General features: G+C 46.8%; 1 protein-coding gene across 1 annotated transcript in view; it reads left to right on the forward strand.

Moving 5' to 3' along the window:
• Positions 1–493: 493 nt before the first annotated feature.
• Positions 494–15,788, forward strand: part of CLPB (caseinolytic mitochondrial matrix peptidase chaperone subunit B) — a 146,616-nt gene continuing 131,321 nt past the window's right edge. Inside the window, exons 1-2 of the mRNA XM_036861854.1 lie at positions 494–947; positions 4,385–4,436. Of these exons, the coding sequence (XP_036717749.1) occupies positions 542–947; positions 4,385–4,436 (458 nt within the window). The 5' untranslated portion in view covers positions 494–541. The remainder of the gene's footprint in view (positions 948–4,384; positions 4,437–15,788) is intronic.

A 15,788-nucleotide genomic window follows, 5' to 3' on the forward strand; every position in this document is an offset into this window, starting at 1 on the left:
TCAGCCGAAAGGAAGTCTGTGTAGGAAAAGAAAAGGAATTCCTATTTCAGGTGCACCAGTTACCTAGATATCTTTTTGAAAAGCAGTCCCAGGCTGAAAAGAGATATAGGCTAAAAGAAATAAACATAAGTTTCATAATTGGCCTTCGCTGAAGATTCCTGTTTACAACAGTTCGAAATTGCGTCGCACGTTTTAACTAAACTTGGAAAGCGGCTCTGATATTCCAACCTTAACTCTTGATCGCCGCGCCCCTACTTGGTTGTTTCCCTTCTTGCCACGCCCCCCCCCCCCACTCGATCTCCATTTCCCAACATGCCTCGGGCTCCCGTAAGTCGGCAGTCATTCTGGCGCAAGTTCCAGAGCCTTCTGGGAAGTGTAGTTTATTTTTTCCTCCTCTGCGTCAAGATCTAGGGCTGTGGACTACCACTCCCGTGAAGTAGTGCGTAATTCCACTACGCGGCGTCTTCGAACGCGCCGCGGCAGCCATGTTGGACGTGGCCAGCACAGGGGCCGGCACCAGGGGGTTACCGAAGCAGCTGTCATGATGCTGGGGTCCCTGGTGTTGAGGAGAACAGCGCCGGCGCCGCGGCTGCTCCTCCAGCTGCTTAGGTCCCCATCGCTCCGGAGCCGTGGGAGTGCCACCGACCGGAGTGTGACCAGCGGGGGACGCGGGGAGCCTCAGTGGCTGAGGGCAGCCATCGGGGGGCGCCCTGGAACATCGCCGGCCTTACTCACCAGAGGAGGGACAGCCACTGGGGGGAGCCAGAGAGGAGGTACCGAGACCCCCTGCCTCGCAGCCGCCACGTGGGGACGCCTTCCTGGCCCCGAAGACGCTCTCCCTGGACAGGACAGCTGGAACGGGGTCCTCAACAGGGCCGGAATGGGCGTGTGGGCGCTGGCGACGGTGCTGGTGGTACACTGTTACAGCAAGAGCCCGTACAACAAGGGTGATTATCGGGACAGTATGGGTTTGTGGAAGTGGGAGGCGGGAGGAGCGTCCTGACTCCTTATCTTTGGAGGGTGGGAGTTGCATATAGATTTAAACCACCGGAGCCTCAGTCCTGGTAGGACCTAGACATCATCAGGTCATAGAGCAGGCCGAAGAGTTCAGTGTCTCTGAGTTGTATAATTTCCCAAATTGTACAACTATTATTGTATAATAATACAGTTATTACAGGTCAGCCTCCCTTCTTTGAGCATCACTTTGTCCATCTGTACAATGGGAGCATTTTCTCTACCGTATCGCCTGGTTCAGTTCCTCTTTTAAGAGGTCTCCAAGGAACCGCGCGTGTTTTAAGGGCAACCATTAGATGGTTTAGAGAAGTTGCCCTCCCTAAGGTGGCCTAAGAAAGGAAGAGGAGACTTGGTTTCAATGCCAGCTTTGGCCCTGCTCGCCCCTTGCTCCTCTCTAGCTTCAGTTTCCCCGCTTATACAGTGAAGGATGATTTCTCAGTACTCTTACAGTGCTGTTATTTTGACTCTTCTTGGAGTTCAGCAGCGTGGGTGTATCCATCAGGGAGACTCCTAAGGTTTTGCTGTGCCTGGTCTCAGGCATGAGGTGATCTTGCTATGTGGGGCAGTTGGCAGGAGAAGGAAGACAAGGAAGTGGCTCTGTAGAGTCCCAGAGCAGTCATGGGGGCTGGCTGACCCAGGTTGGCATCCCCCCTGGGTGCATGGAGCCGAGCAGGGACTGGGAGAGCAGGCAGAGAGCTAGACTTCTGGCCTACGTGGGTCCAACTACTCAGGTTCTCAGCTTTTCCTCAAGGGAGAAGACTAAGGCATGGTGTTCCTAGATTCCATGCATCCCAAGCTCTGAGATTTTGGACCAAGAGGAGGGACTCCCTTGACATTCATTTGTTTATTCAGCAGATGTGACCAGCTATAAAGGAAGGGCCTTGGATGGGGAGTAAGGACACCTGGGATCTTGTTTTGGTTCTACCTCTAACTCCCATTGTGACTTTGGAGTTTTGCTCCTCCTCACTGGTCCTCTGTTTTCTCATCTACAAAATGAGGGTGTTGAAATAGAACCCCTAAGGGCTCTTCTAGCTTGGGCATGCTATGATTCTATTACTTCCAATATTTTTATGAATACTCTGTGTGTGCCTACTTTGGAGCTTGATGTCGAACTCCTAACTTAACACAATGCCAGTTAAGGGGACAGTGCAGGCAGTTAGACCTGTGGGTCTGGTGAGTGGTCTGACAGTGTGTTGTTGGGGGATCAGAAGGCCAGCAGGGTCAGGAAAGCCTTCCTGAATGGAGACCTTCCTGGAGGATGGGGAATTTGAACTTGAGTTCCGAAGGATAAGGCAAAGATGAAAAGGAGAGTGAATATTGTGAGCTCCATGAGAGCAGCGAGTGCATCTTGATATTTTCAGGTTGATGCCAGCTCCCTTCCTTAATACTTTCACGTTGTTTGTCCACCATAGTCTCTGGTATTTAGTGTAGGTACTTAGTAAATGTACCTTGAGATGGTTTGTATTCTACGCAGAGGTTTCCAGGAACAAAGATAAAGTAGTCGCAGGTCAGCTTGGCATGTATAGAGGCTAGCAGAGTGTCCAGCCTGGTTGGAGGACAGGGGGTCTTTGGAATGAGGTGAGAGCAGATGGAGTGGGGTCTGGATATCAGGCACGAGGGTTTGGAAAGGTTGGAATTCTCCTGTAGGCAATGGAAAGTTGATGAGCAGGGAATGTTCCGAGGCCAGTACGTTTAGAAGGATGGGGGGAAGGTGTCCAAGGTCTTGCCTTAGAGCTTTTGGGGGGCTCCAGATTGGACTTTGTGGCGTGTGAACCCCAGCAAAGAGACTAGGGTCTGTTCACCAAAATAGATAATGACCAAAAACCATGACCAGTTCAATCCTTCGGACCTGCCAGTTACCCTGTCTCCTTACTTTGAGTTGTAAGCTGAGACCCTCAGCGCAGCACAGTCATTACTGCCCTTTAGGAGCCAGGAGGCCCTGGTTCTGATCTCAGCTCATTCCTCACTCCCTCTGTGACCTTGCAGAGGCCACTTCTTTTTGAAGACTGAGGGGAGAGTGGATACAGTAATATCTGAGGAAGGCTTGTTTCCCTTCTAGCTAGGGGCTGCCCAAGCATGCCTGGGTGTGCGTTGGGAGAACAACTGGGGAAGGTAACCAAGGAAGACCTGGCCCTGCAGTCTAGGGCAGGAGGTGAGGTGGAGGCATATGCATAGGTCTGAACCACAGAACTGATTTGTATATGCATGATAAGGTGGATATTGTACACGTGAGGAAACTGAGGCTCAGGAGGTTAGGTAAGTTAGCCAGGTCATACAGAAAGTAAGTGGCAGAGTTAGGACTGGAGCCCGAGTCTGCTCCTTCCACCCTGCTCCAGTGCTTCCTCTCATGTTTTACTGGGTGACTCTCTTGGCTGGACTGAGAGCTCCTTGAGGCAGGGATGGGTATGAGTCTGTCCAGTGCCCATCAGTGGAGCTCAGGACCAGCTGGGCTCAAAGTGTTCCACCGGCCCAGGAAAGAATTGTGCCTCTGCTGACTTTTGAGTTTTTCGAGCCAGGCAGCTTTTCCTTTTGGCCACAAGGTGGTGCCAACAGCCTACAGGCTGTCCAGGCCAGGCCAGACTTAACATTGCCTTTCTGCCAGGCCTGGTGATTCCTAAAGGATTGATTGGAACCCTCTGCTTTGGATCTCCCTTTGTTGGGCTTGGCACTTGGGTGTTTGCAGATTTTTCAGCCATTATTTCATTTCTTTAGTATTTCTTTAGCATCCTTGTGAGGCCGTCAGGGCAGGGATTACTGTCTGCTTTGTAGTCAGGGAAGCTGGGGTTGAGAGGGAGAGGGGCTGCCATAGCACATGGTGAATAGCGGGCAGAGTGTATTGGAGCCTGGCCTCCTGGTCGAGGCTGTCTCCACTCTCAGAGGGGCCCACATCCCTGCCTGCTCCTCCCTATCCTGTCCCTCTTGCTGGGCTTGTGACCTGTGACATCAAGATTCAAAACTAGGCTGAGAAACTGAAGTTGGGGGAGAAAGTGGGGCAAGGTAGGGGGATGATTAATAACAACAGTGATAATCACATAAACCTGCAGAGCTTTATAGCTCATGAAGAGTGAAGGAGTTCACACACTGATTACTGTAGGCCACACGTGGTACTAACACGTTATTTGGATCACCTTTGTGATGAGAGTTAAGCGTTTGGGCTCTAATAGAAAGATGTGGAAGGCAGGTTGTTAACAGAGGCTACCACGTAGGCAGGGGATGACTAGCTTTCTCTTTGTATATCTTGGCATCCTTTCACTTGCTAAAGCCCATGTTTCTGAAGTGCCTCCACTTCCACTGTCTTACTGGGCCCTCCAAGCAGCCCTGAGGGGTAGGTCCTGGCCAGGGATTTGACCAGTGCCCCCTCTCTCTTCAGATGCAGCCCTGATGGAAGCTGTTCGAGCCAACAATGTCCAAGAAGTCAGCAGGTGAGTGTCATATCCCAGGCCTTGCTCTCCCGCGCAGGAGGGCTGAGCGGGATGGGCCCCTTGCTCTGGTGGTGGCTCTGCCTTGGAGGAAATCCTCACAGTGAGCTGGGAACTGAACCCTGTGGCTTCCTTGTAGTCACCGAGTCACTTGGGCTCCTTTGGCCCAGGTCAACCCTTAGATATTTTAAGGTAGAGAATCAGTCCCTGTGTCTTTTTTCTGGCCCCAAACATCCCCGGATCCTTTGGCTGTTTTGTTCTTTGAAGGGTGTGGTTTGGCGTTCCTGTACATCCTGTAGGTTCTTCAATGAATCTTCCAGTTTGTTCTTGTTTCTCTGTGGGATTGGTCACTTGTAATTGCTTGTTGCCTGGATGGGGTGCAGGTGGGCACCAGTGGAGAGGCTTGGAGATTTGAGAGGGAGCTGGAAGAGACCTTTCTGCCAGAGCAGCCTGCCTGCAGGACTGCGTGCACATGTTGGGCCCCTGCCCAGGGGCTGACTGCATTTCTAGCCTCCCTGGCTCAGCTGTTCCCCTAGTGACCACTGGTCAGTTAGATCTGAGACTTGTTCTTGCTCAGGGACAGGACTTGACTCGGGCCTCAGCCTGGTGCCCAGGGCAGGGCAGAGTCTGTGTTCTGGACGGATGTTCAGACGTAGGGCATCAGTATGGGGCTGTTGTTTAGGGGCAGAGGCTTCATTCTTGGTGAAACTAGTGGCCCGCATTAGGCCTAACTTTGGCCATTTTTTTGCCTTTTGTATAGAGCTAGGTGGCCATAGGACACCCTCCCTTCCCTGCCACCATGTCCACATTTTAAACAGGAAGTCAGGTGTTAGGAGAGGCTGTCACTGCACCCAGCGCTGCACACCCGTTGGTGCTCTTCCTCACTCCAGGTGCCTGAACATACAAGAAAGTGTTGAAAGGCAGTCACAGCCCCCATCAAGACTTACTGCTTTGATTCCCTTTCATTTTATCTGCAGCATTATTATTGATTCTCAAGGGTGCTTTTGAGTATTAATGTTCAAGGCTTAGTTTTTAATAAACCACTTTTGGAAGTATGGGCTGAGAGTTGTTTCGTAGCCAAATAAATATGATGGAGCAATAGTTTAATAAACATGCGATGATGCATCTTTAAAACCAAGCACAGATGTCAGCTTGTTGTTACAAGAGCCATTCATAACTGCAGGCAGTGCGTGGCCAGAAACAGATGAGCCTCGTTTCCTTCTGCTGCAGTACGATGGCATGAGGGGGCGGAAAGTGGCTGTGCCCCGTCCTTTAAGGCCTTTGCTGACCCTTTAATCACCTGCTGATGACTGCTGAGGTAACTGCTGCCAGGCTGCTGCTTTCCTCTGGCGAGCCAGTGTAGGCAGTGCATTTACAGAGCAGCAGTGCTGTGAATCCACCTTTCCATTATCTAGGGGAGGCTGAGTTTACTCTGTTCCATTGGGCCCCCAAGGGTTGATTGATTTAGCTCTTTCAAATACACATTTTTCTCATTAGCAGGTAAACCGCTGCCCCAAAATTACAGGAAGTGATTGAATTTATGTTGTGTGTGTGATTCAGAACATTCATCCTTGCCTGTGTGGATAGGGTCTGTAGGGACTTTCCTGTGTGTCACCAGTCTCTAACCTGCCTTTCTCCTGCCTCCTCTTGTCCTATCTCTCTTGGTCATGATGACTCAATCAGAATCTCCCTTCACCCCTCGTGAGGGGGTCAGAGATGAGCAAGGCACAGACCCTGCCCCTCAGAGCTGACAATCTCCCCCCTCCACCACCACCTGGTCTCAAGGAAACAAACATGTAACCTACCAATCACAGTTCTTCCCAGTCAGAGAGCTAGACCTACAGGTAGGGGTGGGGAGAGCCCGACCACCCTTGCTAGAAGGAAGCTTTCTTGAATTCCTACCACAGGTCCTTGTTTAGCCTTTTTACGCCCTAGACTCTGCACAGGTGCTTAACGCTACCCCTAATTTCTTCCTCTGTGTGTCCTGGCCTTTAGTTCTGCCCAACAGACCTGCTGATACCAGGATAGAATTCCATTCTCAATTTTAAAAAAATATTTACTATAGTTTATACGTGGTTGGGTCACCATGTGTATGATGTGTGGTTAAATCAGTATTTGGAATAAAACTCAGACCTGGTAATAATATTGTCCTCTACCCTCCTTTCCTCCTTGCCCTCTCTGGATTCTATGCTGTGTGTGTCTCTGCCTTGATGGCCCCCTACCTTCCGCTGGCCCCAGAGCCTTGGGAGAGCTCTGGATAGTGAAGGGCAGCAATCTGAAGCTCTTCTGCTCAGAGGCGGGACATTTCATCATCCTCTTTAAGGATACTCTGGAATCTGCAGTTCCTAGGTTCTAGGTGTGGGCCCTCCACACAGATGGCTCTCTGTACACGGTGCTCATTACCCTCTGCTTAAAGCCTCCCAGCGTCAGCTCAAGTCCTACAGCCCTTGTGAAGACTTCCTTGACTCCTCCCAGCTGAGTGTGATCTTCCCGTTGCCCCACACCTGCCTGCTGGTCTGGGAAGGTACGTGGGTCATCTAGGAAGAGCCGTGTTAGCCATGGCAGGAGAGGAATCCTTTGCTAGAAGAGAGGTTGGAGGTCAGGTGGGAGAAGCAGGGCTGAACATCAGGACTGAGGAGGCACTCAGCCCATGAACAGGAAAACCAGTGCGGTTCCCATGCTGCCCAAATCAGGAACAGATGAGGAATCCTCATGCAGCAAGCCAACAGCTCTGGACAGCCACCTGAAGTGTGGGCACTGTTGACCTGTTTTATGTAGAGCTGGCTAACCGTTTGTGGTATAGGCCTGCCTGGCTAAAGGGGCAGGGAAGGTTCTGCCACTCGCCACACTCTTTTTTATATTAAGAAGGTTTGGGCTAGACTTCACCTTAAACCACTGGATTGTGTGCCTCCCCAGGGCAGGGACAAGGTCTGATTTCCCACATGTCTTATCCTCTTCTCCAGCATAGTGAAAGTTGGGGAAAGCTGCTTTTTTTTTTTTTTTTTTTTTGATTTCTTAACCTTGAGGCGCTTAAAGGCTTAGGTTTTTTGTTTTTGTTTTTGATTAATTTTATTTTTGGTTGTGTTGGATCTTCGTTTCTGTGCTAGGGCTTTCTCTAGTTGTGGCAAGTGGGGGCCACTCTTCATTGCGGTGCGCGGGCCTCTCACTATCGCGGCCTCTCTTGTTGCGGAGCACAGGCTCCAGATGCGCAGGCTCAGCAATTGTGGCTCATGGGCCCAGCTGCTCCGCGGCATGTGGGATCTTCCCAGACCAGGGCTCGAACCCGTGTCCCCTGCATTAGCAGGCAGATTCTCAACCACTGCGCCACCAGGGAAGCCCCGGGAAAGCTGCTTTTTACTGACTTTTCAGCAAACCTGAAACAGGCAATCCAGAGTCTTATTTCCATACTCCCATTGGCTATATCAGAGGAAGGCTGGGTCCCTTTTTCTTCCCATTGTCCTCGCCTCCTTTCTCCCTGTGTGGCAGCTGTTTCCTTCCTCCCCCAAGGCACTTACACCTTGTTAGCAAGTTCAGGTCTGGCTCTTCAGGAGTGGAAGCCCAGGCCTGAGGCCCCTGTCCCACCTGTCAGCAGCATGAGCAGGTGGCCCTGCTCCTGGGCTCAGCCCAAACCCAAGCCTGGCTTCTGGACTCAGGAACCACTCACCCGAAACCTAGGGCACAGGGCAGTCTGAAGGCACATCTGTCCAACCTCGGGCTGAGCCATGTGAGGAGCTGTCGGGGCTGGCAGAAGTGAGGCCTCCTGTTCTCCCAGTGGAGATCACATTTCCTTTCGAACAAACTTGGGTGAAAGACTATACCCCTACCCACTTCCCTTCTCCCGGCAGGGAGCTGGACCTTTGCTGAGTGCTTTTTTTGTTGCTTTTTTGGTTTTTTAAAAATTTATTTATTTTATTTTTGGCTGCGTTGGGTCTTTGTCGCTGCGCGCAGGCTTTTCTCTGGTTGCCGCGAACGGGGGCTACTCTTCGTTGCGGTGCGCTTCTCATTGCAGTGGCTTCTTTTGTCGCGGAGCATGGGCTCTAGGCGCACGGGCTTCAGTAGTTGTGGCTCGCAGGCTCTAGAACGCAGGCTCAGTAATTGTGGCACACGGGCTTAGTTGCTCTGCGGCATGTGGGATCTTCCCGGCCCAGGGCTCAAACCTGTGTCCCCTGCATTGGCAGGCAGATTCTTAACCACTGTGCCACCAGGGAAGCCCTCTGCTGAGTGCTTAACTCAGTTGTTTCCATCCGCCCAAGTGCTTTTTAAAAGAAGGATGTCTGATGGTGTCATTCTTGGACTGCAGACTGCCTGCCCTTTCTCTCCAGGATTCATTTGTTCATTTGACAAAATTTTACTGCGCACCTGTCATATGCTGGGTTGTATACTTGGCACAGGGGACATCTGACCACTCATGATTCCTCCCCTCAGTGAAGGAGTCTGGGGAAGACTGTGGTAACACAGTGTGATCACTGCTGAGACAGGAGGCCAGCATATGCCACTAACCAACCTGGGGGACCAGAGAAAATGTCCTAGAGGAAATGACACCTCTCGGACATTTCCTAGTGAAAAAGATTAGAGTCTTAAAATATCAGGAGGGTTTAACAAATAGAAGGAGAAGGCATTCCAGGTAAAGGGAACAGTGTAAGTGATAGCACTGAGGCAAGAAACAGCCTAGAGTGTGTGGGAGGAGGGGAAATTACATACTGTTTGGTGTTGCTGGATCACAGCCTGAGGCCAGGAGAGACTGGAGATAGGAAGGGACCTGGTCATGGAGGGCATTGTCCATTTGTCCCTCAGTCACTCACCTGTCCGGCCTGTCCGTTGTGCCTAGCCCTGAGCTAAATTTGTGTTGGTGGCAACAAAATGAGGAAGGGGAAGCAGTACTTGCTCTGGAGGAGCTCATTGACCCTCTTCTCAGGTGAAGAGGGAGCACATAAGTCAAAAATCGAGAACCAGCAAAACAAGGCACAAGTTGCCTAACTTCTATAAGACTAAGTAACATGGAAATATAATACCTATAACTTACAGAGTTGTTGAGTGTTCATTAATAATAATAGAATTATTACTTAGTTCAACCAGTATATATGAGTGCTTATTAGGAGCTAGGCGTTGGACTGAGTGCTGGAGGTACAGTGGTGAACAAGACTGGCACAGTTCCCGCCCTCTTGGTACTTACAGTCTAACCGGGAGCCAGGTGACGAATTATGCAATTATAATTATGTACTTCAAAGTGATGAACAGTTTGTCTCTTCAACAAATGGTGCTGGGACAACTGGATATCCACATACAAAAAAATGCAGTTGGAGCCCTACCTCACCTATACACAAAAATTAACTCAAAATGGATCATAGACCTAAATGTAAGAGCTAAAACTATAAAACTCTTAGAAGAAAACATAGGATTAAATCTTTGTGACTGTGGGCTAGGCAAAGCCTTCTTAGATATGGCACCAAAAGCATAGGAAACCAAAGAAAAAATTAGATAAATTGGACTTCATGGAAATTAAAAACATTTGTTTTCAAAGGACACTTTCAAGAAGGTGAAAAGACTCTCCCACAGAAAAGGAGAAAATATTTGCAAATTATATGAGATTTGCATCCAGAATATGTAAAGAACTCTTACAACTCAACAATAAAAAAGTTAACCCAATTTAAAAATGGACAAAGGATCTGAATAGACATTTTTCCGAAAAAGATTTTCAAATGATCAATAAGCACGTGAAAAGATGCCAAACATCATTAGCATTAGGGTGATGCTAATCAAAGCCACAATGAGATACCGCTTCTCACCCATTAGGATGGCTGTAATCAGAAAGACATAATAGCAAGTGTTGGTAAGAATGTGGAGAAATTGGAATCCTCATATATTACTGGTGGGAATGTGAAATGGTGTAACTGCTTTGGAAAACAGTTGGCAGTTCTTCAAAATATTAAACATAGAGTTACCTTATGATCCAGCAAGTCTACTCCTAGGTATGTACTGCAGAGAAATGAAAACATGTATATTAATGTACTTGTACATGAACGTTCACAGCAGCATTATTCATAGTAGCCTAAAGAGGGAAACAACTCCAAAGTCTATTAACTGATCAATGGATAAATAAAAATATGGTATAGCCACACAGTGGAATATTATTTATCAGTACAAAGAAATGAAGTACTGCTAGGTATATGCTACAACATGAATGAACCTTGGAAGCATTATGCTGAGTGAAAGAAGCCAGACACAAAAGACCACATATTATATGATTCAATTTACATAAAATGTCCAGAACAGACAAATCCATAGAGACAAAGTAGATTGGTGATTGCCAAGGACTGGAGAGGCTGGGGTTGGGAGGGAATAGGAGGTGACTGCTAATGGGTCCAGAGTTTCTTTCTGGGCTAATGAAAATGTTCTGAGGTTAGTAGTCAAGATCACACAACTCTGAATCTACTAAGAGCAATTGAGTTGTGTACTTTTAATGGATGGATTTTATGGTATGTGAATTACATCTTTTTTATTTCTCCTTTTTTTTAGAGGAGAGTTTTTAAAATATTTATTTATTTAATTTATTTTTTGGCTGTGCCGCATGTCATGTGGGATCTTAGATCCCCGACCAGGGATTGAACCTGTACCCCCTGCAGTAGAAGCACGGAATCCTAACCACTGGACTGCCAGGGAAGTCCTGTGAAATATATCTTAATAAAACTCTTTAAAAAGTGAACTACAAGACACTTGGGAATCTAACCTTGAGTATAGGAGGGGTTAGGGGTGGGGGTATGTTGTCAGTAAGGCAAAGCATCTGAGTGAGATTGAAGTGAACTCTGAAGGATGAAGAGAAAACGAGAACATTGTGTTAGAAGGACAGTAGGTAGAAGGCCCTGAGTCAAGCAAAGATGTGAAGGAATTAGAGAAGGCCAGTATGACTGGACTCTAGAGAGTAAGTGGGAGAGGGTGTGAAATAAAGTTGGAAAGTTAAGCAAGGACCATATCACACTGGATCTGTTGGCCAAGTTAATGATTTTTATTTTTACTAAGAACAGTGGGCAGCCATTGAAGAATTTTAAGGTGTGTGTATGTGAGAGAAAGAGAGAGACACATACATGGTGACATGATCTAGATCTGTAATTTTAAAAGATCACTCTGGCTGCTCTGTGGAGAATAGATTGATAGAGCTGTGGTGGATGCAGAAGACCGGTTGAAAGTGACTGGAGTAGTCCAGACCAGAGAGGATGATGGCAGGTGGTGACTTGAAGTAAGATGTCAGTAGCAGAGATGGGGGAGGTAAGCTAGACAGGACTTGGTGATGTGCAGAACAGTGTCAGTACCTGGTATGTAGTAGGTACTCAATATGTGAATCTTGAATGAATGAATGAATGAATAGAATTGGATACGGTTGATTAGGGAGAAGAAGGTGTTAAGAATGAATTTCTAAAAAAAAAAAAAAAAGAATGAATTTCTGTTTCCTGGCTTGATCAGCTGTGGAGATGCTGTTACCATTCGCTGAGTTGAAGATCCTGGAGGAGGACTGGGTTGGAAGAAAAAGATGAGTTCAGTTTTGAACATGCTGAGTTTAACGTTTCAGTGAGATATTCAAGTGGAGAGGTCAACTAGGCAGTTGAGTGGGTCTTTCTGACTCTTCCTGCTATACATAGCATGCTGCCTCAATGATCGGTTTAGAGATTGTTTTGACATTTTGTTTTGATTTCTGATTTGATGGTTTTAGACAATAAAGTATTTCATACCAGTTAAAAGTTTTTTACTGGACACCTTTGGAAAAAAGTCTGGTTTGATTTGCAACACAGGAAAGAAGAAAGGGTTGGGTTTTGTTGAAGGCTAAACGCATTTATTCTAGCTCTGCATTGATGGCTTGGTTTGGTTTTTGTCCCCAGATGCCCCAGCTTGGGGCTTGAGGCACTTGCTGTCCATGTGCCAGGATTAAGGTGTCCAGAATGTGCTTAGCTACAGTATAGGTAAATGTTCTGCATATTGATCCAGGGATTTTATCTAATTAACAAAAACCCTGGCTGGTAAATACATTTGGCTGTCTCGGGGCCTCAGGGAGGCTGTCTGTCTATTGATTGTTGTATCATTTTGGCTTGATGGGAAGATATTAATGATGGCATCAGAGCAACCAAAACATCTGACTCTCTTAACCAGTAAATATGTAAATGTTCTTGTGGCTTGCAGTAGGCTGAAACAAAAGCTTTATCCTAGACCAAAGGTCAAGGCCTAACTGGCATCACTCTTGTAATTTGATGCTTGTTGAGAGAGTTTTTTTGAATGCTAGGGTATAACCCACACAGGTTTTTTTGAATTCTGGGATGTTGGAAGGCAGCATAATGTTACAGAAAGAATACAAGGTTTTTAGGATTAGAAGACCTGGGTTCCCATAATTCAAAAAGAGTCATGTACCACATTGTTCATTGCAGCACTATTTACAGTAGCCAGGACATGGAAGCAACCTAGATATCCATCGACAGATGAATGGATAAAGAAGATGTGGCACATATATACAATGGAATATTACTCAGCCATAAAAAAACCCGAAATGGAGTTATTTGTAATGAGGTGGATGGACCTAGAGTCTGTCATACAGAGTGAAGTAAGTCAGAAAGAGAAAAACAAATACAGTATGCTAACACATATATATGGAATCTACCAAAAAAAAAAAAAAAAAGGTTCTGAAGAACCTAGGGGCAGGACAGGAATAAAGACGCAGATGTAGAGAATGGACTTGAGGACACGGGGAGGGGGAAGGGTAAGCTGGGACAAAGTGAGAGAGTGACAGGTATATAGATACACTACCAAATGTAAAATAGATAGCTAGTGGAAGCAGCCGCATAGCACAGGGAGATCAGCTCACAGGGAGATCAGCTCGGTGCTTTGTGACCACCTAGAGGGGTGGGATAGGGAGGGTGGGAGGGAGATGCAAGAGTGAGGGGATATGGGGATATATGTATACGTATAGCTGATTCACTTTGTGATACAGCAGAAACTAACACACCATTGTAAAGCAATTATACTCCAATAAAGACGTTTAAAAAAAAATAACAGCTAGCAGTAATTGAATACTTGTAATGTGCCAGGCACAATTCTAAGCTCTTTAACTATATGCTTATAACAATCCTAAGAGATAGATATCATTACCTCCACTTTATAGATAAGGAAACAAGAACAGAGAGTCAGGAAGAAGGCCAGCAGAGACAGGATTTAAAGCTAGACCGTTCTAGTCGCTGTATTACCCTGGAATTACTAAGTTCATTATTATTCAGGAGACAGAATCAGTCGCTGATAGAAAAGTTACTAAAGTTTGACTGAAGTTATTAAAGTTTGCCACTGAATTTGTCACTAAATAGCTGGCTTGGATTTTAGAGAGAAGAGCAGTATGTATTTAAAATATATTACAAACCTCATCTGTTAACATCATCACGTAAGTCTAAAGATGATATTTTTTATTTAAAATAGCACTGTCAGAAATTAATTCTCAGTGGTTCTCTTATATAAATAATTGGCATTAAAGTGGAGATTATTAAATAAAAAAAACAAGACCTGGGTTCCACTTCTGTCACAGTAACTGCCTCTATGACCCTTAGTAGGTCATAGACCCTCCCTTTTTGAATCTTAGTTTCCAAATCTTGTTAATGGGCTTCCCACTGAGAACTTTGAAATATAATTCTCAGGGTTAAGCTCTACAGAAAAAACTGAGCCCTTTGGGGAGGGTCCAAATCACACACTAAAACGCCAGGGCTTGCTCAAGTGGGCCTTCACCAAACAAACAATTTTGCAGAGTGGTCCGGGGTCTGGCACCTTTTCTGAGGTGTGGACTTACTGAGTCTCTGGTTGCTTGCTCCCTGGTGATGGAAAGCAACTGGGGAAGATTGGGTTAGCAGCTTTTTATGAACTTCAAGAGTAGGTGAGTTGTGGAAACAGCCAGTGAGCTGCTGAGAACCCCAGCAGAGTCAGGTGGTTGGCCAAGCCCAGGAGCAGAGAACAGCCAGGGCTTACTGGGGTGGCTTGGGGGAAGGAGGGATGCCCCTGAAGGGGAGCCCAGCCCTGGGATTGAGCCTCTAGTGCTGGCCTCACTGCTTCTTGGCTGTATGGCCTTGAGCTGGCAGTCCCTTAACTTCCTTAGTGACCTCGACTGGAAGATAATGTGCCAGGCCACCCTCCCAGGATCTCGTGAGAGTTCCAGGCAGGTGAACTCTTGTGGTCTAGAAAATGACCCATCCTTTCGGTCATCAGTGTCACGTCTTCCAGGAAGCCTTCCCTAGCCCTCCAGGTACTTGTATACTACTTCCTCTGTGATAGCACTTATCACCCTCTTTTGGGATGGGTCATCTGTTTCCTTCTCTCCCTCCCTCCCTCTTTCTCTCTCTCTCTCTCTCTCTCTCTCTCTCACAGTACTGTGAGTTTTGGAGGTGGGAGACCATTGCTGTGTTGTTCATCTCTGTTCATGTAAACAGTTAACAAATACTTAGAATTGTAAAAGTGTTTGGTGAATGGTAAGAGTTAGGCAGACGTTAATAGTTATTTACAGTCATAATAAACCTGTAAATGGAGGAAACCTGTAAATGGAGGAACTGACATCCCTTAGGAAAAAAATAAAAATGGTGAATTAGTTCAGTCATTTATTCATTCAACAAATAGTGCCTACTGTGTGCTGGCACTGTGCTAGGCCCTGATGGATCAGTGGTTAAGCCAAAAATGTACAGACCTCACCTCATGAAGCTTAAAGCCTAGTCAGACGTTAATCATGCAAATATGAAATGACAACTGTGACAAATGCTGCAAAGGAATGGTATGGAGAATCCTGAGTGCCTCTGAGAGATTTCCTCTGGTCAGGGAAAGCTTCCCAGAGGAAGCTTGAGTCCGAAGTGAGGGAGAGGAAAAATTAACCTAGGTGAAGAAGGATAAAAAGAGCTTTCCTGGCAGAAGGAACTTTTGTTTATAGAGGCCCCGTGGCAGGAGGAACAACAGCAAGTGTGAAGGACTGAAAAAGGCTGATGGGACTGCAGCTCAGAGGGGGGTGCCAGGAGCTTAGAGAATAAGCAGGTCCTGCAAGGCATTGGAGGCTGTCTATAGTAAGGAGCTTTGTCTTATTCTAACAGCAGTGACAGCTGAGTTGGGGGCGGGGCAGGGGTGGTTGAGAGGGGATTGATGTGCTCAGCTGCTCAGCAACCATTCTTTTTTTTTTTTTTTTAATTCCTAGGTATTTTATTCTTTTTGTTGCAATGGTGAATGGGATTGTTTCCTTAATTTCTCTTTCTGATCTTTCATTGTTAGTGTATAGGAATGCAAGAGATTTCTGTGCATTAATTTTGTGTCTTGCAACTTTACCAAATTCATTGATTAGCTCTAGTAGTTTTCTGGTGG

The sequence above is a fragment of the Balaenoptera musculus genome, chromosome 8, assembly GCF_009873245.2.
Source record: "Balaenoptera musculus isolate JJ_BM4_2016_0621 chromosome 8, mBalMus1.pri.v3, whole genome shotgun sequence".
NCBI classification, from domain to species: Eukaryota; Metazoa; Chordata; class Mammalia; order Artiodactyla; family Balaenopteridae; genus Balaenoptera; species Balaenoptera musculus.